At 49.8% G+C, this 27627-nt stretch overlaps 1 protein-coding gene across 17 annotated transcripts in view; it reads right to left on the reverse strand.

Annotated features, from left to right (window-relative positions):
* Positions 1 to 27627, reverse strand: part of MEGF11 (multiple EGF like domains 11) — a 363514-nt gene that overhangs the window by 72967 nt on the left and 262920 nt on the right. For all 17 annotated transcript variants that reach the window (XR_005795871.1, XM_040493025.1, XM_040493026.1 and 14 more), the window contains exons 6-7: positions 6903 to 7149; positions 5476 to 5596 (exon numbers count right to left, since the gene is read on the reverse strand). Coding sequence is in view for 16 of the 17 variants with exons in the window: in XM_040493025.1 (XP_040348959.1) it covers positions 5476 to 5596; positions 6903 to 7149 (368 nt within the window). In the remaining variant the exon portion in view is untranslated. The remainder of the gene's footprint in view (positions 1 to 5475; positions 5597 to 6902; positions 7150 to 27627) is intronic.

Consider the following 27627-nt stretch of genomic DNA (forward strand, 5'->3'; position numbering starts at 1 on the left):
TGTGTGTGTGTGTGTGTGTGTAAGACAGATCTGAATCTTATCCTATGGTACGAAGTCAACAGAAATGGCAATGAAATGGCAGTGAAGCATGTGATGCAGAAATGCGGAAGGAAATGCCAGAAGAAACACCTACAAGAGGTGAATGCACTTGCCTTTCAGGAGTAGGATTTGTGAGTGAGTCAGGGGACTACTTTCCCCTCCCTCCAGTACTAGCCTTGTGAGATTAGATAACTTAAAACATTTTTTTTTAAATGTTTATTTCTGAGAGAGCAAGAGCGAGAGAGAGAATGAGCAGGGGAGGGGCAGAGATAGAGAGGAAGACACAGAATCTGAAGCAGGCTCCAGGCTCTGAGCTGTCACCACAGATCCCGATGTGGGGCTTGAATTTGTGAACTGTGAGATCATGACCTGAGCGGAAGCTGGACACCCAACCGACTGAGCCACCCAGGTGCCCCGAGATTAGATAACTTTAAACAATTATATCTATGAATCTTAGGTCTTTATAAAAGAGAAATCTGAACAAGCTTCCCTTTCAGCCTCCCCCTTTCATTTCTCTTATGGAGACCAAGGATTCTCCCACAATTAATTCATCAATAAGTTCAATACACAGTTATTAAGCACCAATAACTGCTGGCCCAGAGGAAGCTGGTTTACTCAGGAAAATGCTGCCAGACCCAGGTCATTTTTCAATATCATCCAATTTATTGTAATGAATTAGGTGAGAGGCCTTTTAGCTCAGATTTCTCCTCCCCACCTGTCAGAGGGTGAGGGGCTGGTGTGGGGGGAGTGGAAGGGGGAATGGAGAAGGCAGAGGCAGCAGCTGAGGGGACAGTGAGATGAGTGTGTATGTGAGGAGAGGGGCAGGGAAAAGCCACAGAGGAAGGGGCCCTTTTCCTCCTGGGGGTGATAGGGGTTCCCCATAGAGGCTTGCCTTTCTCACTATACCCCAGAAGCTTCTAAGACATGACCAGGACTCCACAAGGAGGCCCACAGAGAAGCTTCGTGTACAGAGTGCTGCCTTCTGAAATTGCCTGGGAAAATCAAGCATCCTGGAGGCTTTTCAGACAGGTGGGCAATCACCTCCTGAAGCCCCTGCAATGTTCCCCAACTGCAGGCACCCCAAATGCCTGAATCTCTGGGCTCCCTCTCGGGCTTGAGCTCCTGGGGCCTGAAGGAATTCAGTATCTTGGAAGGCCTGCTGCCTGGTATGGCTGACAGAACACTGGACTCAAAGTCAGCACTTGGGCTCCGGTCCCAGCTCTGCCTCCTCCCAGATGGCTGAGCTCAGACAAGCCCCATGATTGCTCTAAGCCTCAGTTTCCTCACCTATAAAATGGGAGTAGTAACTCCCAGTCTCCAAGGTGGTTGTAAATGTTACGTGAGGTTGGAGATGCAAAGGAAGCTAGTACAGTGCCTTAAAGAGCAGGCCCTTAATTAGTATTAATTCCACGCAAGCAGACATCTGGCGGTCGCAAGGAGGAGGGGCCCAGCACGAACAGGGCCTGGGAAGAGGGAGAGAACCTTAACTGATAGCTGAAGAATAGGTTTTGGGGGATGGGCTTTGGGGAGAGCAGGCAGGGAAGTGTCAGCTTCGGAGAAGGCTGTAGCTTCTCTTCGGGTTTCTCTTCTGCTATTATGAGCTAAATTGTGTCTCCCCAAATTCACATACCTTAACCCCTGGTAGCTCAGATTGTGACTGTATTTGGAGATACAGCCTTTATAGAGGTAATATGGTTAAAATGAGGTGATAAGGGTGGGCCCTAATCTAATCTGATGGGTATCCTTATACAAAGGGGAGATTAGGACACAGAGACACAAAGAGGGAAGCCCTTGTGAAGACACGTGGAGAAAACAGCTGTCTACGACCTAAGGCGAGAGGTCTTAGAAGGAGCCAACCCCACCAACACTTTGATCTTGACTTCTGGCCTCAAGAACGGTAAGAAAAGGCATTTCTGTGGTTTAAGCGCCCCGTCCCCCTCCCCCTACCCACCCCATCTGTGCGACTTTGTTACAACAGCCCCAGCAGACTAACACACCTGCCCTGTGGTCAACTGAGTGCACATCTCCAACAGTATGGGGTCCTGGGCCCTGTGGCATCTAGAAGGTTGGAGGTGAGGTGAGGCAACAGTTCTGCTCCTCTCAGAACTGGTTCGACCAAATGGTTTGTCAAGATCTGGAAACCAGCCACTTCTTAAGAGGATCATGGCTAAAGGGAGCATAAACGATGAAAGGACTCAGGCCACACCAATTCTCCCAGAGAAGGAACAACTCAGCCTCTCCAAGCATCTCAAGGCATTTCTAATTATCACCACTGACCCACGTAGCATGGATGCTCTCAATGAACAGTGAGTGGCTGGTGAGGGCGCTGAGAAAGTGGTCCAGGCACAGGCCAGGACGTGGGCTCCATGAATCATCCTTCCTAGACGTGAGCATCTATGATTTTACAGCCTCAGCTCCAAACACCAATGCCTGGCTGTCTGCGATACCTGGTCCTACTTCTGAGCACCTCAGCCCCATCTCTGTTCAGGCCTGTAGTTCTGTGTGTGTGTGTGCACGCGCATGTGTACACGTGTGTTACATGCCCATACACACACTATATCCAGCCTCCACCATCAGACTGGGAACTCCTAACAGGAGCCGATCACACACCTCCTACCTCCCCTTTGTCTGCAGTGTCCACTCTCATCCAATCACTCACACCTGGCTTCTCGAATTCTCTCGAAGGTGAAAGAGAGGAAATACTTTCCCAAGCTCTTTGCAAAGGCCCCTCCTGGAACAGGCTAATGACAGCTAGGCAAGTGGAACGCCCTACAGGCATACTTAGAGCCTGGTGGCCAGGAATCTCTGAGGAGGGGCCTGGAGGTCCAGAGATACTGGGGACTCTTGTCTAGCTCTGCACAGTGCCTCAGTCCTTTGGGGGAGCCGCACTGTGTGAGCTAGTGATTTTAATTTTTTTTTTAATGTTTATTTATTTTTGAGAGAGACAGAGAGATTGGGGGGGGGGCAGAGAGAGAAAGGGAGACACAGAATCCGAAGCAGGCTCCAGGCTCTGAGTTGTCAGCACAGAGCCCAACGCGGCCACAAGATCATGACCTGAGCTGAAGTCGGATGCTTAACTGACTGAGCCACCCAGGCGCTCTGGATTGTACTCTTTAGATCTGTGAGTGTAGTGGAAGCTGCTGGGGGCCAACAAGAAAGTGAGGGCTTGGAGGATGATAAAGGCAGGACCCTTCTGCCCAGCACCCTCTTCCCAGCCCTAGCCGTCCCTGGGAGGGGCCTCAGGACTGAGCTGCAGCATCCTTACACTGTGACTCTGCATGCACGAGGGTATTAATAATTCATACAAATCTGCAAGTTAAATGCTGTGTAAAAAATAGAAATGCAATTGTCTAGAAAAAAATTAAAGATATAAAGTCCCCAAATCCATAGGTGTCTATTGACAGTTTCCTGTCGTCTCGAGGAACAAACTTCTCACTGTGTTGGGGAGAAAAAAACTCCTCCAAGACTTCCTCCCTTCCCCTTCTTTGACCACTGGCTTCCATCAGTCTCTCTACAGAGGCCTGTGGCCCCTTCTCCTCCTCCCTCGCCCTGACCCAACCTCAATGCCTGCTGCTAGGCCTCTGAAAACCCAGCCTGTGGGTGGTAGAATTCTGGAAGCAGGTGGGAGATAAGAGGGTCTTTCCAGAGACTGGTTCAGGGCGGGAGAAATGGGCAGGTGAGAAATGAGAGAGGCGGCAGCAGCCCCTTGGTCCCCAGAAGAGACAGTCAGACAGACACCAAGGGCTGGGGTTCAGGAGTCCAGAGTCCAGAGACCCAGATTCTAACCCACCTTCCTCTTAACCAGCAGTGTAGCCTCAGGCAGGTCCCTCAACCTCCCTGGGCCTCAGCTTCCCCATCTGAGAAAGGAGGGGATTGATGGACCAGTGGTGTTCAGACCTCTAAAAGCTGGGAGGCCCTGCTTTTATGTGAAATCTTACCAAGAACCTCAATATAGCAAGATTAAAATGGAGAAGTGAGGGTGTGTGGGACCCAGAGCCCTAATTATTAGGCTCCCCACCCACCCTCACCCCCAAGAAACCTTAGGGTTCTGTGAAACTCGGAAGGAAATCCTACAGTCTTGATCAATTATTTCCAAATATGGATCTGCGGACGGGGTTGGCTGCTTCAGAATCATCTGGGGAGCTTATTAAAGATAGAGATCCAGGCCCCAGAAAGTCTCTGGTGGGGCCTGGAAATCTGTTCTTAAGACCCACCCCCAGCCCCAGAAACTCTGGCGCGCAGCCACGTTTGGACACTGCTGGGCCAAATCATCCCCTGGTCCTTTCCTGCTCTAAAAAATCCCGGCAAATCTGTGCCCGTGTCAATGGGCCCTGCAAGCATCCCTCCAGCCTGCTCCCCATGACCTGTGCATTCACAGCTTCCCGAAATACCCTGCTCCTGCTCAGTACCCCTGTCCTCTCTGGCTTTGCAAAGAAGTTTCAGGCCCTGGGGGATGCAGCCCCCTGTGTCACTGAGCTTCCCCCAAAATGAGGTGTGTTACTGGAGAGTCAGAGGCGGGGGCGCAGCCTGGGAGAGTCCGATTTAGTGACTCGGTGCTCCTGAGAAGCTTGGGTCATTGGTGGGGGGAGCACTGACAGAGTGTGTTGGCTAAAAAAAAGAGGCTTGTGGATTGTCTGCAGGATCCAGGGATATAAAACAAGCAATGATAAAGGACAGAGTCTGCAAGTCACTTTGAACGTGCACTGCCTCATCTGAGCCTTTTGCCCACCAGGACAGTTATGAAGGGCAGGGCTCACTATTGTTGTATGGGTTCTGCTTACAGATGGGGAAACAGAGACCAGATGGGGAAACAGAGACTGAGCACTTTTTTCAGGGTCAACACTGGTTGCAGGACCTGAACTGAGGCCTGTGAGGTTATAATTCCCATCCTTTCCTTTCCATAATAGCGGTTCCCAGACACAAGAGCTGGGTTGGTTGAGGTTGCACCAGAATCACCTGGAGCACATATTGAAATACAGATTCTGGGCCCACAGAACAAGGGGGTACAGGCTGGGAATCTGAAGTTCTAGAACTTCAGGTGATCTCTACTCTTCCGTCTCCCCTCCTCCTCCCACCTGTTCCCCTGCGCTCACACCACACCCTTTCTGCCACATTGGGCCCAGAGCCCACGGCAGCTCAGCTGAGTACCTATGTCCAAGGAAAGAGCTTATCTAGATTTCAACTCCTTTGAGCATGAGAGACCACAGGCTCAGAGAGGTCAAGGAACCTGCCATCAGTTCACACAGCCCTTAGATGTAGACTGTCATTCAGAGTTGTGTCCAAGGGATCTCCGGTGGTTATCCAGTATGCCTGTGACCACAGAGAGGAGGGAGGGTTTTCAGGGTGGGAAAAGAATTCAGCCCCTCAACGGGTGTGTGGGTGAGGGACGCTCACACCTCTTACAGAGGCCCAGCCAGGTCCTGTGGGCCCACCTACCGTCCAGCCTGGGGGGCAGGCACACTCTCCAGTGATGTGGTGGCAGGTGCCCCCATTCTGGCAGGGGCAGCGCAGCTCACAGTAAGCCCCGTGGCTCCCAGGTGGACACAGCTCCTCACAGCTGCATGAGGAAGCAGAGGTGTTAGACACGGCAGCGTTCAGTCAGTGGCAGTGTCCCAGTGCTCCAGGGCTCCCTAGGAATTCGAGAGTCCACAGCCAATGTGAACTGTATTAGGGCCAGTTAGCTGAGATGCAGTCCTGCTTTCTGCCAGAAGGGGGCAACAGGGCTCAGACATAATGAACTGGAATGCTGTGTGACTGGGCCCATGCCTATGGGGTAACTTAAGTGCTTAATGTCAAGAAGAGTGTTTTTTGGGGAAGGCTTCCGTGAGAGGAAGACACTTTATGTGGGTCCTGAAGGTGAAGTTAGTTCCACTGGGAGAAGGGAAGGAAGGGCATGCCAGGCAGAAGGAACAGCATGAGTAAAGGCACTGAGATGTGGTTATTGATCTGGCTTTTAAGAATCTACCTAGATTCAGGGAGAGTAAGTATCTGGGGCATGCCCCGCTTTTAGCCTTTGGAAAGGTCTCAGCTATCATGACGGGTTCACGTGCACTGCTGAGGTATGAGGGAGGCTTCGCACAGGATCTTGGCCTTGGGCCTCAGGGAAATGGCCCTGGCCTCTAGCTGGAGGTGGCCCTGGAGCTGGCCAGACCTTGGGGCAGGAAACACCCTCAATCAAGGATGTGTCCCTGACAGTGTCCTTGGATACCCTCTCAGGATCTAGGGCTGTCGGGAGGCCACTGAGTCTTCAACAGGGTGGGGAGTGGGGAGGAGAACTTCAATCTTGCTCTGAGGGGGTCTCAATTAAGCAGTCTTGGAGGTTCCCTCTCAGTACAGACTCTCTAGAGAACTGGAGTGAGGGGTGTTTGGGGTGTGAGGGGAGAAGACAGGGGATATGAACAGGCACAATAAATTCTCTGAATCTATTCATGGTACTTACTGCCCAGGGCCCTCACCCATCTCTTTCTCAAATGGCCTGGAAGGGTCGGGACCCAGGTGAGCAGCGGGCGTTTGGGTTATGATCAGAGGAGAATGCCAAACTGAGGTCTGGGGCCCGGACAGGAAGGGCCTCCCGGGAGGAGTTTCGTGAACTCCTGATGTACTTGGTCTCAGCTTGCACCTGTCACCCTGGGGCCTGGATGGAGGGACCGGGGACCTGCGTGGGTGAGGCCTGGGCATTTAACCTCTGTAGGGCTTGGGGTCATAGCGCGGGAGATCTGCCAGCCAGGACTGCCTTGAACTTCTGTCTGTACCCCCTACCCTGCTCCTCAGTTAGGAGCCAGTGGCAGACTGCGCAGCTGCCGGGAGGGAGCAAGCCCCGCCCCGCCCCGCCCCGCCCCTCGGGCCCTGGGGGCGGTACTCACTAGACTCCGGTGTAGCCCGGCGCGCAGAGGCACTGGCCGGTGCGGGGGTCGCAGCTGGCTCCGTGGCGGCACTGGCACTGCAGCTGGCAGCCCTTGCCGTGGGTGCCCGGCGCACAGAGCTCCTCGCAGCGCCAGCCGCGGAAGCCGGCGGCACACACGCAGGCGCCCGTGATGGGGTTGCACAGGGCTCCATTCTGGCATTGGCACCGATTGCTGCAATGGGGGCCCCAGTGGTCGCTGTCACAGCCTGCAAGAGAGGAGCCGGTCAGGGCTGAGGGAATTCCCTGAGGGACTGTCCTTGGGACGGGGGCCGGAACCGATACCCCAAAGGCCACTCTCTGCGTTGCTCTTCCCTGGATAAGGGGACAGCAAGGGCCATTAGGGGGGAAGCTTTGGCACCTCATAACCTCCATGGGCTCTTCGCCAAGCCACTCCACTAATCATACACCCTAAGAAGATTATTTCTTCAAGGTATCTCCCAGTCTGGGCCATCCCATTCCAACCAGTGCTTCCCTGAAGCCCCTCCCCGGTATTGAAATTCTGGAACCATAAGCTATTCACCTCCCTCTGCCTTTGCTAAATTCTTCTTGGTTGGTTGTCTCTGTTCCTCTCAGCCAGGCTTTCTCTTCTGGTTTGCTACCGCTCGTCTCTGTGACACTACTCGCTTCCCCTTCTCAGTCCCTCCCCAGCCCAGCCCCCATCTCTCTCTCTTTCCCTCTCTTCCTGAAACTCATTAGTTTTCTCACCTCTGGTACCTCACTCTCCAGTGAGAATGCCTTCTAGCTCCCTGCACCCTCTCCCCCCACCCCCCTCCCATCTCCCTGGCGCCGTTGGCGTGTGTGGCTCGGTGGGTTCTCCTTTTCAGCAATGTCTACCCACCCTGCACCCCCACCCCCCGCCCCTGGGTTGCTTTATCTTCAGTTCAATTTCTTTACTTTCCAAACAGCCAACTTCAGAAGGAGCAGGAAAAAGAAATGTTTCCCTGGGAGGAGCCAGACAGCCTTCAAGATCTTTATATGTAATTAAATGTTTCAAAGAGTGATAATATCTGAGCCAGCTTTGCAGAAACTTTCACAGCTGTGGAAAGGACCTGAATGGCAGAGCCCCAGGTAGGTCACCCAGCCTGCTGCCACCTCCCCCTCTGACCTTCCCCTGGTGCAGGTAGGACACACAATACCAAGATGTCCTCAAACCACAGGCTCATTCACTTGAATCCTGGAGTGTGGTGGATGTGGGGTTCAAGCATGGCCATAGACAGGCACAGATAATGTTCTACGAGAAGTTCAATGGAGAAAAAGACTACTCCCAGCTAAGGAGATCAGGCAAGACTTCCTAAAGTCTCATTTGTCTGCCTATCAGAGTGACCAAGTGTCCTGGTTTCAGCACTAAAATCCCACCTTCTGAGAAATCCTTCAGTCCTGGCCAAACTGGAATGGCTGGACACCCTACCTTCTGAAGACAAGGTGCCGATCAGATGATCTTTGTGCTCCAGTGATTCTAGGGTTTAGACACTCAGAGAAGGAAGGAGGCAGGTGAGTGTGACTGGAGAAAGTGTCACTGGGGCAGGCTCAGTATGAACAAAGAGGCAGTGGCGCTCGAGTGTTGGGCATGCACGAGAGCAGAAGGTTCTAGTGAGGCCAGTGAGTACATGGGATCTTTGGGGACTAAGGCATTGATGGAGGAATCACTCCATCAGCCCCACAAACTCCACTGGATGTACCTCCCACTTGCTGATCAAGGTCAAATGGTCAATGTCATGGAGCCTGTCCATCATCCTTTAACAGATGGAACCAGCCTGGGCCCAAATCCCTGTCTTGCTTTATTCCTTCTTCATCTCTGCCCCAAATATTCACATATACAAACTGAGCTGCCAGCTTATGAGTAAGCCCCACCCTACATTTTCTACCTGGTACTACGGTGAGGCAAAATCAAGTCCAAGAGCCAAAATGATCTTGACAAAGAACAAAGCTGGAGGCATCATGCTTCCTGATTCCAAACTATATTACAAAGCTATAGTAATCAAAACAGTATGATATGGGCATAAAAACAATGGATCAATGGAACAGAACAAAGAGGCCAGAAATAAACCCAGGAATATATGGTCAGTTAATTTATGACCAAGGAGCCAAGAATATACAATGGGGAAAGGACAGTCTCTTACATCATACACAAACATTAACTCAAAATGGATTAAAGATTGAAATGTAAGACCTGAAACCATGAAACTCCTAGAAGAAAACATAGGTGGTAATCTCCTTGACGCAGGTGATAATTTTCTGGATTTGACACGAAAAGCAAAGGCAACAAAACCAAATATAAACAAGTGGGACTACATTAAACTAAAAAGCTTCTGCATAAGAAAGGAAACCATCAGCAAAATGAAAGGCAACTTACTGAATGGGACAAAACAAGTGCAAATCATGTAACTGACAAGGGGTTAATATTCAAAGTATATAAAGAACTCATACAACTCAATAGCAAAACAAACAAACAAACAAAAACAAAACAAAAAACCCAAACGATCCGATTCAAAAATGGGCAGAGGATCTGAATAGTCATTTTTACAAAGAAGACATACAGAGGGCCAACAGGTACATGAAAAGGTGCTACACATCACTAGTCATCAGGGAAATGAAAATCAGAACCACAATGAGATATCACCTCACACCTGTTAGAACGGCTAGCATCAAAAGACAAGAAATAACAAGTGTTGGCAAAGATGTGGAAAGAAGGGAACCCTCGTGCGCTGTTGGTGGGAATACAAACTGGTGCAACCATTGTGGAAAACAGTATGGAGGTCCCCCCACTCCCAAATTAAAAATAGAACTATCCTGTGATCCAGCAATTCCAGTTCTGGGTATTCATCCAAAGGAAATGAAAATACAAACTTGAAAAGATATATGCACCCTCGTGTTCACTGCAGCATTATCTACAACAGCCAAGACATGCAAGCAACTTAAGTGTCCATTAATAGATAAATGGATAAAGAAGATGTGGTATATATAAACAATGGAATGTTATCCAGCCACAAAAAAAGAAGGAAATCCTGTAATTTGTAACAACATGGATGGACCTTGAGGGCATTATGCTGATAAGTCAAACAGAGACTTATGAAATAAGTCAAACAGAGAAAGACAAACACCATATGATTTATGTGGAATCTAAAAAATGAAGAAACAGACAATAACTGGACTCATAGATGCAAAGAACTATTTGGTGGTTACCAGAGGTGGGGTGTAGGAGGTGGGGAAAATGGGTGAAGGTGGCCAAAAGGTACAAAGTTCTAGTTACCAAATAAGTAAGTCATGGGGATGTAATGTCCAGCATGGTGACTAGAGTTAATAACATTGTATAGTTAATGATATGTGAAAGTTAGTAAGAGTAGATCTTAAAGGTTCCCATGGCAAGAAAAAAAAACCATGTAACTATGTATGGTGACATATGTTGACCTGTGGTGATCATTTCACAATATATACAAATGTGGAATCATTATGTTATATACCGGAAACATTTTTTTTTTAATTTTTTAATGTTTATTTATTTTTTTGAGAGAGAGTGAGAGACAGAGCTCGAGAGGGGAAGGACAGAGAGAGGGAGACGCAGAATCCGAAGCAGGCTCCAGGCTCCGAGCTGTCAGCACAGAGCCTGATGTGGGGCTCGAAGTCACAGACTGTGAGATAATGACCTGAGCCGGAGTCAGACGCTTAACCGACAGCCATCCAGGCACCTCTGAAACTAATTTCTTAATAATAATAAAAAAAAAATCAAGTCCAGATATAGTTACAAACTTCACCCACAATGGAAGAGGCTCACAAGACAGAGAATAACCGAGTATCCAGCAGTCAGCTTCTCCCATGTCATCCTCTCTCTGGGACATATATCAGCGAGTGGAAAGACTAGCCGAATTAACTGCTATACCATTTCTCAATCTCTTTTTGTTGCCAAGCACACGTAGTTGAATTCCCATAAATTTAACGTACGTATGATGTGACTCCATTGTAATAATAACGACAACCACGTTTTAAATGCTCACTTGTGACATTTAAAACCCTGTAAGTTAGGTTTTATTACTCTTCATTTTACAGATGGGGAAACTAAAGGGTCAGCGAGGTTAAGTGATTGCCCAAGGTTCTAGTCAAGGGCAGGCTCAGGTCTGGCTCCAGCAACCTCCACTGCTGGTAAATGGGACACTTTCTGAAGGATGCTTCTGTGGACAGAAACTCAGGGGGGCCACTGGGCATAAGGGGGCAGCTGCAGAACACAAGGGTAGAGATGCCATGTAAACCAGCCACTTCCTCTCTGCTCATCACTGGGAACAGCCCCAGGATCTAGAACAAGGGATTCCCTTCATTGTTAGGGTCATAGTCACTGCCCTCGGACCTTGACTCTGAAGGAAACTGCTAGAGTCCAAAGCCAGTTTGTCCTTGGTGCATCCCAGGGTGTAGTTATGCTTTGCTTATCAGAGGTGACCTCCATTCTCTCTGGCACAACCCAAACCCCAAACTGGAGAGCATACAGTCTAGTGGGGACGGAGATGCTAAAGCGGCATTTAAATTATCTCACAGAAGTGCCACAGCAAGGGTCGTTCAGGACAATATAGAAGGGCGCAGGTGGGTTTGAATCCAGACTAAGGGGTTAGGGACTATATCCTCAAAGAAGAGACCTGAAGGAGGGGTGAGCGTGGGGAATGGTTCCAAGCAGAGGAAATAATGTATGTAAAAACTTGGAGCTGGGAAAAAGCATGACATGAGAGAACATTTTAAAATGTATGTGTGTCTGGAGTATAGACTTTAAGGGAGAGCAAGGTAGAGGTGGGGAAGATTCCTGGGCAGGATCCCAGGTCCAAGGGCTTTGTGAGCCATGTTCAGGGGTGTTGACTTCCCACAAGGGCAGCCGGGAAACTCTAGATGTGTTCCAAGTAGGGGACAGACATGATTAGGTATGGCCGTAGAAAGACTGCTCTGGTAAGAATAGATATGTGGGCAGGAAAAACAGAGCAAGAGTGGGGTCAGGGTCAGGGGGACTGGCTGTTATATATATATATAGTAGGAAAGAGATGGTGGTGGCCTTGACTAAGGTAGTAGCACTGGGCATGGAGGGAAGGGGACAGACTCCAGCTGTATTTATGAGGTACAAGCCACAAGGACTTGCTGATTGACAGAGTGCTGGAGAAGGAAGACGAGGGAGGAAGGATGTTGACCCGGCTCTGGCTTCGGCTGCCGGGTGGATATTGGTGCCAATCACCCTAATTCTTTATGGGCAACACAAGGGGAATAGCACATGTTGGAGGAAAGAGAATGATGGGCCAATGAATTTGAGGTGTCCAAGAGACATCCAGGAAGGCATTCAAAGCCATTCACTTACCACTAACTGATGCCCTAACACTTAGGTGCTTTCATTGTTTCACTTGTCTGTTCCACAAACATTGGCCAAGCGCCAAGTAATGCCAGAAAGTGTCCTGCCCTCTTGGAACATACAATCTAGCGGGGACAGATATGCCGGGGCAGCCTATATGGTGTGCCGTAAAATGCCACATTAAGGGTGTCAGAGAAGCACAGGCAAACACAGTTCCATTAGGTCTGACAATCTGGGTTCTCGGCATGCGTGTGTATACACACATGTGCAAATTTGTGTCTGTGTGTTTTATGGAGTTCCTAAAAATACATAGAAAGAGCTTCATATCACAGTAGGAAACCATGGAAACAAACAGTAAACATCTGTAGACTAAAAAAGCAAAGCATTTGCCATATTAATGGAGCCGTTAATCTAAGGGCAAATAGCCCTGTAAGTCCAAGTTGACAGGAAGAGGTTACATTCAATTTAGAATATTCTGATTAAGGGAGCAGGGAAGTGTGTAATCCATTCCATATAAATTTCCCCTCAGAGTGATTAAATGAAAAAAAATGTTAGGGTTCACAGGGATAAGCTTCAGTTATCTAGAAAATCCACTTAAAAACACCTCATTCCCCAGCAATGACAGAGAAATGAGGCAGAGCTGCAGTGAGTCAATTATCTTTCCTGTTGAAGGTGAATAAAAACTACAGTCATTAAAATTACAACAGGATTTTGCATTCTTTCACAGATACAAACTCTTTCCAATTTGGCCTTGGAATGTCACCCCCTCATGCTTTTTTTTTTTCCCCCCCCTGTCACAGACATTCCTTTCTAATTATTTTTTGGCTTTGGCTGATGTTTCAAGTGGATGTATCTTCTCTGGGCAGCTAGCATATGGCCTGGCTTGTTCTGTTCCCTTAGGCTGGCCCACTCACCCCCCTTTCCCAGCCAGTACATCTCCCTACTTTGGGGTCCAGGGCTAATGTGTTCCTGGCTCATTTAATTCTTACAACAACCCACCTGCAAGGGGTGCGCCTCCATTTTGTAGATCAGGAAACTGAGGCCCAGAGAGGTTATGTAACTTGTCCAAAGTCACACAGCTGGGGAGTGACTGGGCATTTGAGCTCCTAACCACTGCTGTCCTGCTGACTGTGGTCCGGTGTTGATGGAAGAGGGGACACGGGACACTGGCAGCCAGCCTGGGCTAAAACAGCCGCCTTGGATAATTCACAAGGAGATGAGAAAGAAGAGGCTCATTTTTCACATGCACTTCATTCAAGGGTTGGCATACATGTGAATGGTGGTGGTAGGTCCCGGGTTTCCCATGGTTGGCCCTATTTCTCATAATTCTCTTAAGATTATTTTAGAACGCTTTATATTGTGTAAAATACACATAACATACCTTGTGCCATTTTAATCATTTTTATTTTTTTTTAATTTACTTTGAGAGAGTGTGCGCACGCATGTGTGCGTGAGAGGGGGAGGAGGAGGGGCAGAGAGAGAGAGTGAGAGAATCCCAAGCAGGCTCCATGCTCTGCGCTGAGCCTGATGCAGGACTCAACCTTACAAGTATGAGATCATGACCTGAGCCAAACCAAAAGTCGGACGCTTAACTGACTGAGCCACCCAGGTGCCCTGAATTTCCCTTTTTAAGGCTCAACAGTATTTTATTGTGTAAATAGGCCTCATTTTGTTTACCTGTTGATGGACACTTGGGTTGTTTCCACTTTTTGGCTGTGGTAATAAATGCTGTCATAAACATTGGTGTCAAACATCTTTTTGAGTCCCTGAAGGTCATTTATTAAAGGCACAGCTATGTTTTTATGCCTCCCTTGACTTTCTCTCTTAGGAACAATAACTTGGCTGACCATTGTTTTTTGTCACCACTGCCATATACAAGCAGGTTTACGTGCCTTGTGTTCAATCTCTTCCCTTAGCCTTAGAGAGTCCATGCGTTGCTGCAGGGGGAGCTGGGGGGCGGGTGCCCTTGCCTGTAGCCACCCCATCCCCCACAGGCGCACAGTCTCCCCCCGTGTCCAGCCCAGAGCTGGGCACAGGAAGAACCGTCAGCCAGCTGACAAGGCTTTTCCACCAACCGAAGAGCCCTCTCTAAGCTGCTTTTGAGGATTTGCTTCCTCAGCCAGTGGTTCTCAACCTGGCTGCACGTTAGCATTACCCCAGGAGGTTTTATTTTTTTTTTAATTTTTTTTAACGTTTATTTATTTTTGAGACAGAGAGAGACAGAGCATGAATGGGGGAGGGGCAGAGAGAGAGGGAGACACAGAATCGGAAACAGGCTCCAGGCTCTGAGCCGTCAGCCCAGAGCCTGACGCGGGGCTCGAACTCACGGACCGCGAGATCGTGACCGGAGCCGAAGTCGGACGCTTAACCGACTGAGCCACCCAGGCGCCCCACCCCAGGAGGTTTTAAAAAAGACACTCATGCCTGGGCTTCACCCCTGGACATTTGAATTATTCTGGGGTGGTGGGGTCAAGCAAAAATCCTTTTAAAAGCACAGCTGGCAAGGACTATCATCCTTCCAGTGATCTGTGTGCTCACTGGTCCCCTCAGAGATGGGCAGGAGGATGCTGAGTCTGAGGTGGAGTGGAGCAGATGCTTGGTTCTTCCCATTCCACAGATGGGAATCCTGAGACTCAGCACGGAGGAAGACTGGCCACTGAAGTGAAGGTCAAGCGTTAGAAACAAACCTGGGATCCACTGACCCTGAGTTGCCCTGGCCTGTACGAGAGCCTGGGCCGAGGCCTCTCCACACCCCCCACCATTTAGCAATGGGAAGACTTGATAGAGTCAGAGCACCTCCCCGGTGGTCCCCAGGCCCCCGCCCACCCCAAGAAGATGTAGGGAGAGCTGACACATGGAATTGCTCCTGAGTTTACAAAGCAGCGGGCACACAGGCAGAGATGGGGCTGGAGCAGCCCCAAACCATTCCAGCTGATAAATAAAGTGACTTCCCAGTGAGTGAGACCATTTGTCAACTGACTTGCCCTAATAAAAGCACAGGCAAATTCTCGGAGGCTGAGCGCCTCCACTCTTTTCAGGCCCGAGCTGCAATTTTGGGGGCCCACCGAGGCCGAGTCACAGCCAGCGCTGTGCAATCTTGGGCAGCCCCCTCCCCTCTCTGGGCCTGTGTTTTCTCATCTGTAGAATGACATATTTGGATCAGTGGTTTTTGCTTGGAATAGGTCACCCTCCCCAAGAGGGCATCTGGAAATGGGAGGGAGGAATTAGGTTGTCACAGATGATCAGGGACAGGGACAGTTCCGCACAATGAAGAACTATGCTTTCCAATGCCAGTGATGCTCTCATTAAAAGACACCAGCGGGTAAATTCTGGGGTCTCTTCCAGCCTTGATTTTGTGTGGTTCTACGCTCCACTGCTAAATGTCCCCACTTGAGAAAGAGGCCAGAGGGGACCAGGGTGAGAGGTGTGTTTGTCCTTGTGTAGACAAGAAAAATTCGAGGTGGTTACCCAGGCTCTGAGCTGAGCCATCGCTCAGCTCCCTATCTTTCCACTACTTAGATTGTTGGAATTAAATATTAATAGACCAAGGTGCCATAGATTAAAACCCAAATCTCCTGACACAGTCCCTAAGCCAGAAGACGCTGACAGCACAGGATTATAATGATGTATCATTAGCTCTTAGTGATCTATTTATTACACTTGTTACTTACTCTGTTATTTAACCACATTATCTGTATCTCCCTTAAGCCTCTGAAGGGAGGCGGGACTCACAGTGGCTGCCTGGGATGCAGAGTGGACCTCCACATCACGCTTGTTTCCCGGGGCATAGGAGTGGACGGATAAACACACACATGCAGGAAAACCCCCTCACCCTGCACACCTACTATGGGTCAGCTGGGTTTCCCACCTGTGTTATTCCACTGATTCCTCTTCTAACCGGGTGCCATTTATTTATTCCTTGCCTTGTTCCAAAGAAGACGGAGGCAAACCATGCGAGGTGGAATTATTACCCCATTTCTCAACTGAGAAAACTGTGGTTCCGAGACATTAAATAACTAAACCGGGGTTTATCAACTTTGGCGCAATTGATACGTTGAGCCAGAAAATTCTTTGCTGTGGGGGCTGTCCTGTGCATTGTAGGATGCTGAGCAGCACCCCTGGCCTCTACCCACTGGATGCCAGTAGCAGACCCTCCTCCACGATTGCCACAACCAAAAATGTCTCCACATATTGACAAATGTTCCCTGGAGGACAAAGTCACCCCTGGTTGCAAAAGGCAGAGTTGAGAGTCTGAGTCTGCCTGTCTTACTACTAGGCTTTAGAGGTCATCTCTAAACACATTTTATCAGTCAGGGAACTCTGGACCAGAGAGACTGGGCGCCTTGTCTGTGCCCACACAGCTGATGCAATGAAGAGCTAGATTGGAAACCAGTTGTGGCCATATTGATCTAGGGCTCTCACCATCCCAGCATACTAGCTTTTGGGAGAGGAGTTAGGCTCATTTATTGCTTGTCAAACAATTATTGAGCACCTACTATGTTCTAGAAGCCCATAGTTAGTTGGAGAAGCAGACAAGCAAATAGGAAACATGGGCCCATTGGAACATGGAGTTACTAGCAGATGCTGGGCGAGCTGTGCTGGGGGAGCTACAACTGGGCAAGGTGCCCCACTGTCAGGGCAGGGGTCAGGAGACCCAGAAGGGTCTTGAGGTAGCCGGGCAGGAGGAGGGAACGAAGCCAGAAGGTACATTAAAATGCCCCGAGCAAAGGCTGTCACTTCAGCCCATTTACCTTCCTCATCTCCAACACCACAGCCTCGACGACAGTTCTGGGCAACCAAGCACATTTCAACCAGATATCATCATGCCATCAAAACACCAGGAGGGAGTCGAGACTCAGTAACTCCATTCTGCCAGGGCCTTGAGTCTCTCTGTGGATAGATGCATCTGGAAGCCAGGACTGGGTCCTTGCTCCAAGATGTCACCGAGTCTGCCTGGCATCCCACCGTTAGGACTGCACTCCTCAGGGTCTGCAGGGATCCCCTAGAAGAATGCTCGTCATCCATGTTTGTGTAGGAGTGTGTGACAGTCACAACACATTATTAGACATTAATAATATCCCAGTTATCTGTTAATATCTGGGAGGCAATTAGAAGACCCAGGAGCCAGATTAGGAAGGGTGTGTGTGTGTGCGCATGTGTGTGTATCTGCTTTTGGAGAGAGGAGATGGGAAGGTATAAAAGTCAAATTTATCAACTTCGCAGGGACTGCTATGGATACAGAATGCCACCATATTACGTGGACAGGGTGATGAGAAAGAAAACTAGGCATTAGGTAGTTTGTAGTGCCTAATTTGTTCATTTCGAGCCACAACTCCTCAGGGTAGCTATTATTATCCCCATTTTACAGAGGATGGAATGAAGGTTAGGCGTGGTTAGGTGACTAGCACACGACCTCACAGCCAGAGTGACCCCCTGCCCCATTTCTTGAACGGGGACATTTAACAATAATGCCTTGAGTTCAAGGCCCCAGAATATCTGATGTGAGGCATGGCAGAGCTGGGACATTGGAGTTCCTTTACACCTGTGCCCGCCTTGTACAGAAGCGGGTCTTCAGACCCGAGAGGCAGGGAGCTGTCCAGGTCACTGGTGAGAGGTGGGAAAGGGGGAGACTCAGGACCCACGTGAGCTCTCTAGGCCGTGCTTAGCAGAGAGGCTGGTGTGGACTCCATGGGGTCCTGCCAATGCCAGTCGCTTCTCTTCCAAAGCCCAAGTTGGAATGCACGCACCGCCCTGCCTCCCCGCCCTCTGGGATAAATGTACCTCTGTGACTTCAGCACTTCTGGCTCGTCCATTTCCGCGATGGGGTCAGCGAGGCCCAGGGTGAGAGGTAAGCTGGGGGCTGCCCCCAAATGGATCCAGGGGCAGCTCAGAGCTGGTCTGTCCTCAGCTCTACTTAAAACCTACCCCCCGCTCCACCTCCACAGGCTTTTAATGAGGCCCAGCTCCTAGCTGCCTGGCTCCCTCTGATCTGTCTGCATCACTGCCTTTGAAGCTTCCCAGCCCCAAAGACCATTTATCTCCACAATTTGCCTAGAAAGCCTCATAAATCATGTCTGTGCACAAAGGAATTACCTCTTTGGAGGAGCTTTCAAAGGCAGCCGGCAAAGGCACCACAGACCTGCTGGGGGACCACCGCTTTGGCCCTGCACCCTCCCTAGCATGGCCCACCCCTCATCTGGTTTTCAAAGCTCTGAGGAAAATCTGGGCTGGGGATGGGAGGGGAGCTGTTGGGGATCAAAGGGAATTTGGTGAAGATCCAGCGTGTGGGATGGGAGCCCCAGGTACAGGCTCTGAGGGAAACGAACTCACAGTTGGAGCGGGAAAGCGGGAATGGGGTCCAGGCTGGTTTCCCAGGAGAAGTGAACTCATTCCACGACCTTGCCTACCATTTTCCCATCATTCCATGTCATTCCATTTTCTCCAAACAGTGAAGTCTGGGCTGGTAGACAGAGCCTCTCTCTGGCTATCACAGTGGGTAAGTAAGGTACCACCCTTCCAGGCCTCAGCATCTCCCTTGGCAAAGACACAGGATCAGTCCAGATGAGTGGGTGCCAAGCTGCGACCCACGGAGGCCAAAGGGGTCCTCCGTGTGCATGTGTGGCGTAGGGGTTGGGGCCATGAAAAGGGCTCTGGACCCTCTATTTCCATAGCTTCAGAGCTGCTGAGTGCCTTGCTGGGTTTTCATATAAGGACAAAGGATTAAGAAGCTAAAGGTTGGTGAAGGCAGGTAAAAAAAACCAAGGTCTAAGATCCTCTTTGCCTTGCAAAGTCTGTGTTTAATTCCTCTCATGGTCAGAAAGTTCTTCCATAGGTCTGAGAAACTTCTTGCTGCAATCTCAAGTAATTTCTTTTTGCTCTTCTGCTCACTTCTGAGCAGCCAGGGATGCTCCCGGGGAAGCAGCCGGAGTGGTGCTCAAGGTCTCTGTCTTTAAGGAACTTCCTTTCTGGCCCTGTGGCCAGCCCCCACCCCCACCCCAGGGAATACATAGGAAGGAGAAAGAGAGGCAGTAAAAGCCGTGCAGAGGCCTGGCTCCCTTGTGGGCCCACAAACCACTTTTGAACCAAGGCCTGGCTCACCTGTTGCCCTATTCATGATGGGAAAGGGGGTCTTTCTCATCAGGTGGAAAGGGGGAGAAGATATTGAGGCTGGGGGGATGTACTGGGGCTGTTCCGGTAGCTCATTAGCGGTTCACAGGCACCAGGGAGAGGTAAAGCAAATTGAGGTAGTCTGGGCCCGGGCAGCCTGGAGAGACATGTTGAAAGTCAGAAGGCTGTGGGCCAGAGGCAGGACGGACTAGAAACCTCCACCTCAGCTACTCATCCTGGGAGGTAATGGCACACCCAGAGGCCTGGCAGAAGGCTGTTTTCACCAGCAGACGCCCTGGCTCCTCTAACTGTCCTGCAGGGCTTACACGGCAATCATCCTAGTGAAAAAGATTCACATCTGAGCCACTTTTTATTCTGGAAAAGATAGTACCTAGGGCTGACTGGTTTACCCTGTGCTTTGCATTAGCTGGGCTGACATTTATTGAAAACCAGTTAGATGTGAGGTCTAGCCGGGGGTGGGGGGTGGGGGCTTACAAAGGGCCTGGTCCATCCCCAGGGGCCACGGAGTGATCAAAGTCAGGTTCACAGGCTGTAGCACTTGCTGGAGGGGACAGCACAGTTGGGAGGCTTGGGGGTGTGGTTGGGGAGGGGTTAACCTGCCCAAGAAGGCCTCATGGAAGAAGTGGGATCTGATTTAGGACCTAGAAGGACAGCAAAGGCCAAGGGAAGGAGACTTCAGGGTAGAGAGCCACCTGGAAAGGACAGGTGAACATAGCCCTGACAGCAGAGGCCCTGAGAAGCAGGCTGATGAGTTTGTTTCATTGAAGGAAGACCAGACCACTGCTTCTCAAAGGGAAGGACCAGCCTTGTTTGCTTTGTTTTATCAGTTTTCCAATCCATCAGAGACACGCGGGCCTTACTGAGCATGACTTGTACCATACCATGTGCACTCACCGTGACAGCACTCAGACTATGCCCTGTTCAGCAGAGCGGTCCATCAACCATGGGCCTGACTGTCACAGCGATGTCAACAGTGCTATACGTTTTTAAACACTTACTCTCAGTTTCTTACTCATCGCAATTCTTACTTATTTCAGTAACAACTCCTGGACCGCCCCGAGTGGCACCACACAGCACACAGCTTAGAGGACGGATGAGGAGCAAGCCACGGCAGGGTTAAGCTGGCTTTACTAGAGATCTGGCTGCGTGAGATTTCTGTCCTTTCCATCTCCTTTGGGAAGTCCTGTGGACCCCAAGAGGCTGTGGAGCTGCCTAAAAAAAACAGGAACTTGGGAATGATGAAGGTAACCAAGGAGGACACCGAGAATACTAACAGCCACTGATCAGAAAGGCCGTGTGGTTGCATTGGTGCCTGCTGTTCTATCATGGGGAACAGAACACCCATGCTGTTCTACCCAACATGCAGCGAGCCCTGTTGCAGGTGAAGCACTGTCTGAGCTCTCTGCAATTAGTATCTTGTTTAAACTCCATTTTCAGATAAGGAAACAGAGACAGAAAGACAATACCCTGCGGAAGCAGAGCATCCAGAGTTGCCACAGTTGTGAGGAAGTGCTACTCTCCAATCCCTTCCCGTCTCTGGCCCCATCTGGGAGTTATGGACACCACGTTCCAGTCCAGGCCCCTCTGCTGAGATTCTGTGTGGCTTTAGGCAGATCACATCTCCTCTTTGGACCTCTACGTTCCCCATTGTAAAATCAAGAGAGGAGAACTAGATGATCCCCAAGATTCCTTCCATTTCAGGCATGCTGAGCTCTCTGAGTCACTTCGAGGAACTATAAGAGACAAAGACCCAGAAACGTGGACAGCAGCAAACCCAAGGGAGGAAGCAAAGTGTTGAATCTTGGAGCACAGGTCTGTGCTCTGAATTTCCGCCCATGGACACTCACTGGATTACAGGCATAAATAGAATTTTCAAAACAAGAACAACGAATGCAGGTTTGCCTCCCTTTATACAACCATTCTTCCAAGTCTCTGTGCAACTAATTTGCTGTTTGGAATAACCCTGTTTATCTGTATACTTTTGACCTTCCAAATTACCTCTATGCTTATAGGTCATCAAAGCAAAGATTGGCATTCCCATTGCTCAGACGGATTAACTGAGTCCCAGAAGTGAAGCAGCTTGCCCAAGGCCACTGGGCAGGAGAATTCAAGACTCCAGGTCTTCAGGCTCCAATCCCACCCAGCCATTCTCCCCAGCAATGCTTCCCAAGTGGGGTCATTTAACACAGCCTACCTATCAGCAGCAAGCCATGGCTCTTTGATGTTTGGAGTCTCCTGCCCACCCCTGTCTTGGTATTTACGTCATTTGTGTCATCGTCCATTTGTCCCTGTTATAGGGAAAGACTGAGGGCAACTCCCAGTTGGGCCTGCCAGTCAGAGGACACTCTATTCATCACCACTGGGCAAGGACCTCTGGTTTCCCTGGAGAGAGGAGGCCTGAGGGCAAATGACAAATGGCCTTCCCGTCTATTGAGAGCTATAATCAAGGACAGGGACTGGCTGCTCCTGGGATCTCTAAGGATGAAAGCAGGAAAAGACACTTGTGCTGCAGTAGGTCTGGTGAGCCATCCATTTGTTCATTCACCCCATAAAACTTTATCGAATGCCTACTATGTGCCAGACACTGGGGATCAAGTGGGGAACAGAACACCCATAGAACCTTCCCGGAGTTGCCGGTCCAGCAGCATAGAGAGACAATAAGCAAATAAGGCCTCTGTTTTGGCCTTTGATCAAATGGCACTTCCTCATTTCTAAGCTCTCTCCCCAACTGCCCTGGCTTTCTCTTTTTTCTAGAACTTATTTGATCTGATATTATATAGTCACTGCATCATATATTTATTTTCTTCTTTTTTTTAATTATCTGGGACTCCCTCCAGAATGTCAGCCTCATGAGGGCAGGGCTTTGTCTTATTGACTGTTGTATCCCCAGTTCCTAGAACAGTGTCTGATCTGTGGTACATGCTCAATAAATACTTGCTGAACAAGTGAATGGATTACTAATAAGCTGCAGTAAGGGTATGAAGGTCCAAATAAGGGCTTGATGATAAACAAAGGGAGGGGCTTCCTTTCAGTTGGGAGATCAAAGAAGGCCTCTCTGAGGAGGTGTCATTAATGCTGAGAGCTGAAAGATGGGAAGGAGGCAGTTGCAGGAGGAACAGGAGGTAAAAGCCTTCCAGGTAAAAGCAAGAGTGTGGACAAATGTCCTGAGGTGGGGAAAGGCTGGGCAGAGTCAATGCACCGATGGGGGTGCTGCACAGCTGGGACAGCATGAGAGCAATCATAGAGGGAAAGGGCTCTAGGTGAGGTCAAGGGGGCCAGGTCACATGTGGCCATGGCAGGGAGCTGGGATTTTAAGAACAATGGGAAACTCCTGAAGCGTTCTATCATGACTCAATGAAGTAATAACGCAGGACTTCCCTGTGAGCAGGAATCACAACCCTGGACCAAGAGGAACATGGTCCCTTTGCATCCCATTATCATCCTGGGTAGGCTAGGACTTTCCCGGCTTAGAAGGGAAGGGGGGGGAGGGGGAGGGGGAGGGGAAGGAGGGGGGGGGAAGGGGGGGGGGGGGAAAGAGAGATTTGCTCAGAGCACTGCCTGTTGCCAATGAGATGCCCCAGCCACCCACCCCTGTGCCAGGCAGGAGACAGCTGGGGAGGGGGAAGAATAGGGAGGAGAATCAGTCAGGGCAGCTCAGTACATTTGCATCCAGGTGATTCAGAAAATGTGCTGACAGTTGTACACAAGCTGAGATCTCATAAATTATATCCCCCTTTTCCCCCAGGAGGGGCGGAGGCTGTGCTAAATATAGTTCCCCTTATTGTTATTTATATCTCTGGGTGCCAAGCAGGGACTCTCGAAGCGTGTCTCACCCATCACTAACTGCGGGTGCTGTGTTTGCCAGAAGTTGGAGAGGGGGGTTGGGGATGGGTCCCCCCGTGCAGCTGAAGACCGTGAGGAGGAGGCCCAGGGTTGCAGGAGAGGCCAGGGCCACTCTGGGAGCTGATTTCCCAGTCAGCTGTCTGGCAAGGAACATGGCCAGCACATGAGCAAATGAGACGGGGTTAATGACCCTTAGGATTTCTGATGACCACAGGCGTGGCCCACAGCAGGGAGCAGCAAGAAGCTTCATTAAGCAGGACATCCACGTTCTATGCTTCTGGAACATCCCTTGAGCTCCTAGGGGCCTAGGACTTCAGAGAGAATCTAATGAGCTTAACTTAGCAAAAGTGTCTCAGGTCCTTAGCACCCCTCATTCTGTCTTGGGGGGTGCTCAGTCTCCTCCAGAGCACTTAAACTTGTCCTCCACATGATAGTCATTTCCTCAGGCCCTGCAGACCCCACACAGGGGTGGGGCTTCTTCACCTCCTGAAACTCTCTTATCCATTAAGGCTCCAATTAAACGCTCCTCCCTAGAGAAGGTTTCTGGGAAACTTCCTACTCCCCACCTCATTCTAAATTCATTGTGTTTACTGCTTATTTGCCTCACATTGAGGTGGGTGCTTACCCATCAGGCCCCTGGACTTTGGAATCCTATAGAGCTGGGTTCGAATCCCACTGTTCCCTCTTCTCACCTGTGCCATGTCAGACAAGCTATGTTATTCCTTGAAGCTGGGCTTCCTCATCTTCACTATAGAAAGGGGCTCATCCATGCCTTAGAGGTCTGTGTCCAGGATATGGTGCAGACATACCTTATTCAAGGCTCACAAATAGGAGGTGCTCGATACTACTCAACAAACCCTTTGAGAAAATGTGGAGATAAATAAATGCATAAATAAAGCCAGTGATCAAGGCATCATGCTGTGTGCAAGGGCAAACTCATTAGATAGCTGAATTATTAGGGTCATTAATAGTGGGTCATTATTGTCATCGCCTGGCTTAAAACTCCTCTGGGAAAGGACTTGGTTGGAGGTTCCCCAGAAGCAGACCTTGAGGTGATTCCATGGGGAAGGGGCGGGGGGGAGGGGGCGGAGATGAAGTGCCACCAGCACCTCTGGGAGGTGACAGAGAACAGGGCTTAGAGGACCCCAGCCAAGAAGCAACGAAGGCAGGGCAGGGCGTTTATCCATTAAACTCCTGGTCCTGGTGCTGGTTGAGGCTGTCGGGGTGGGCATTTGCTCTCTGGCACCTCCGCTCATGGAAGTTTGTCACAGGCACCCTCTGGTGTGGGGAAATGCACCCTGAGCAGCCTGGGGAATCGGGAGCATCTGTTGCGAGGGACCAAGTCTGTTTTGCTCCCTGCAGTGTGCACCATGCCTAAAGCACTGTCTGGTACACATTAGGCGCTCAATATTCATGTTTATCGATTCAATGACTAATTCATCAACAAATCTACCTGAGACATGGCTAGAGGGGCTGGGGATAAAAAGCTGGCCAGGGCTCCTGCCCTGGGACCCTCAAGACCTGGATGGGGATAGGGGTGGGACAATGACACATGAAAAAGACAAAGGATGGGCTCCTGACAGCATGGAGCCCGCTTGGGATTCTCTCTCAAAATAAATAAATAAACTTAGAAAAAAAGACAAAGGAGGAATTTCATTAAAAGCCAAGGAGCTAAGGCCCAGGCAGAGTGAAGGCACACTACAAATATAAGGTGCAGAAAAGGAGTGGTCTCCAAGGCTGGGAAGGCTTTCAGGAGAATGAGGGACTTGCTTTGCCGGGAGGAAGAGTGGACTCAGGCATCAGGGAGAAGAGTCAGGAGGTTTGAAAGAACAGCACAGGCAAGGACCCGGAGGCAGGAATGTGGAGGGTGAGGGTAGTAGGTGTGTAAGGAGACCACAGGGTAGGAGAGCTAGTAGGAGCATCTAGTTTCTCTACCTTTGTCAGGGTTGGAGTTGGGGCTTGGGGTCAGAAATTTGGCCTCAGAGAGCTCATAAGAGAAGGGATCAAATACCCTGGAAACTGAAAGACAGCAAAGGTGGCCCTCATTCTGTATCTCGGTGTCCCTCTAGGATAGGCTCAGCAGCTGTCCTGATATCCCTCTACCTCTCTCTACCTGTCTTGATTTCCATCTTTGCTACCTCTCTCCACACTCTCACCCAATTTTCCCCTGCCCTACCCATCTTTCTCTCTCATCTCCCTTCCTGCCATGGTTAGGATCCAAAAGGGTGGGGTGGGAGGACTAGGTGAGGCTACCCGAGGCCAGGATGTGCTGGGAGATGTGTGGGAGGGTAGTCAGGAAGCCCTCTGAACTGGATGTTTGAACCAAAGGGGGTCCCAGTGGGCATCCCCAGCATGTGGAGGTTTTCTTTCCTTTTCCTTTTAAAACATCTCACTTTCAAAGGAAGCCAGGCCCAAGTGAAGGGATGGGATAAACTCAGGCGCACAATCAAAATGCCTTTGAACCTGGGCTGAGAGCTCTGTGGTCCTCTCCTGTTCCGGTCAGGAGCTGGCAGGGGGCTGGGGAACCCTGATGTCTAATTGGCAGCTAATTGAATACTGGGAGGGGAGAGTGCATTCGGGGCTGAAAGCAAGTTGCTGGGGATTGGGTGAGCGCAGCTCTTTTCAACTCAGTGTAAAAGCAGGTCTATTACGGGTTTTCTTGCCTGCATCTAGGTTGTAGGGAGACAGGCTTCTGTTGCTTAATGAGCTCATGGCTCAGGCTGTCTCCAGCCGGGGAGCTTGCGGAGGATTTCAAGGCAAAGTTAACACTGTAGTTAGTTCTAGCTGGCTACCTGTCATCACTCAGGCTCTAGTGAGAGAACTATCTTATTAAGATGAGCAAACAGAAGACAAGCTCCTCAGCAGAGCCTCCAGGTGGGGGGAGGGGCAGGGATTGGTCACTCACAAAGCCTAGGAGAGTCCCAGACAAGTGTTTCTCTTGTGGTTTAATGTGGACCAAGGAGAACTTGGAAGGCACTACTATGGGGACTGGCCTGGATCTAAGCTTGGGGCTGGGCATTAAGGCATAGGAATTCAGAGCATGGCTGTGAGGCTAACAGACTTGGGTTCAAGTTCTGGTTCTATAGAGTGACCTGGGGCAAGTTACTAAAATGTTCTGTATCTCGATCTCCCTCATCTATAAAATGAAAGTAATAACAGCACCTACCTAGTAGAGTAGTTTTAGTAATTAAATGTGATAACATAGGACTTAGCACAGTGCCAAGCACATGATAAATGGAGAGTAAATTATAGAAGTTATGATTATGAAGGATCAGGGCTGAGTAGACTATTTGCAGATTTCCGAGTTAAGAATCCCACAGATGATTCTCAAGAAGAGAGGAGGATGTAATTACAAATTACGAGCATGGCAAACACCTTCACAATGAGCTAGTCCAGTGCACCCCTTTCCCAGGTGCAGAATCAGAGGCCCAGAAAGGGCAAGTGATTTGTCCAAGATCACATGGTGAACTAGGAACAATGCTGAGCCTGAAGCAGGTCTTCAGAGGCCCCGGGCTGCTGCTTCAACAGAACTGGAGCTGAACCACAGATGTGAGTTAGAAATGAAGAGTGTAAAACAGTCCCCTTTGTTCTTTTCCCTGCCATTTAAGAGTGGGTTATGGTGGTTTCCCTTATTTACCATGTTCGGCTCATGTTTCACGAAGACAAATTTTCTATCCCTGGGAATGACTGAAGTGAGGGTGGGAGGTAAAGCTGGCCCAGGATAAGCCATCAGGGCCTGAGAGTTGCCTGTTACCTGCCAAATAACACAAAAGCACCAGGAGAAAGAGAAACATCAGGTGGCTACAGATTATTGTAACAAGGGTCCAAACCAGTGGCCAACTTGTAGCGTCTTCCTCCATCCCACCTCTGCCTAACTTCCAGAGTAACCTTCCTAAACGTCCAATATGGTGAGGTGACTGCCCTGTGTAGAGCCCTTCCATGGCTCCACAGTGATCTGAAGCTCAAGTCCAGATGCATGGGGGCCTGGCATTCAAAGTCCTCCACACCCAGGCCCAGTCTTTCCACTGCCCAACCCCTTCCCACTCAGGTTCCCAGCAGAGTCTGCCTTTGTACGCCTCAACTTTGCTGAAGCTATTCCTCCTGCCCCAGAGTCCTGCTCCACGCAAACCCATTCTAAACCCCCATAAGGCAAGTTGATTTGATTTCCCTTATTATTCAGTTATATTTACTATGACTCAAATTTCTCATAGGGAACACAGTGTGTGAGACAAGAAATGCTTCCAACTATGATTTCTCTGATATTTCCATATACAACAGAGGGTGACTTGATATCTTTGAGTTGAGGTGGAGAGCTAAAAAAGCAGATGGATGACCCCAAGACCTGTAAAATGGATATACTAATCCATGTTTCACCTCACAGCAAAGACTAGGATGAAAT

The sequence above is a fragment of the Herpailurus yagouaroundi genome, unplaced genomic scaffold, assembly GCF_014898765.1.
Source record: "Herpailurus yagouaroundi ecotype Mexico unplaced genomic scaffold, PumYag 184, whole genome shotgun sequence".
Classification (NCBI taxonomy): domain Eukaryota; kingdom Metazoa; phylum Chordata; class Mammalia; order Carnivora; family Felidae; genus Herpailurus; species Herpailurus yagouaroundi.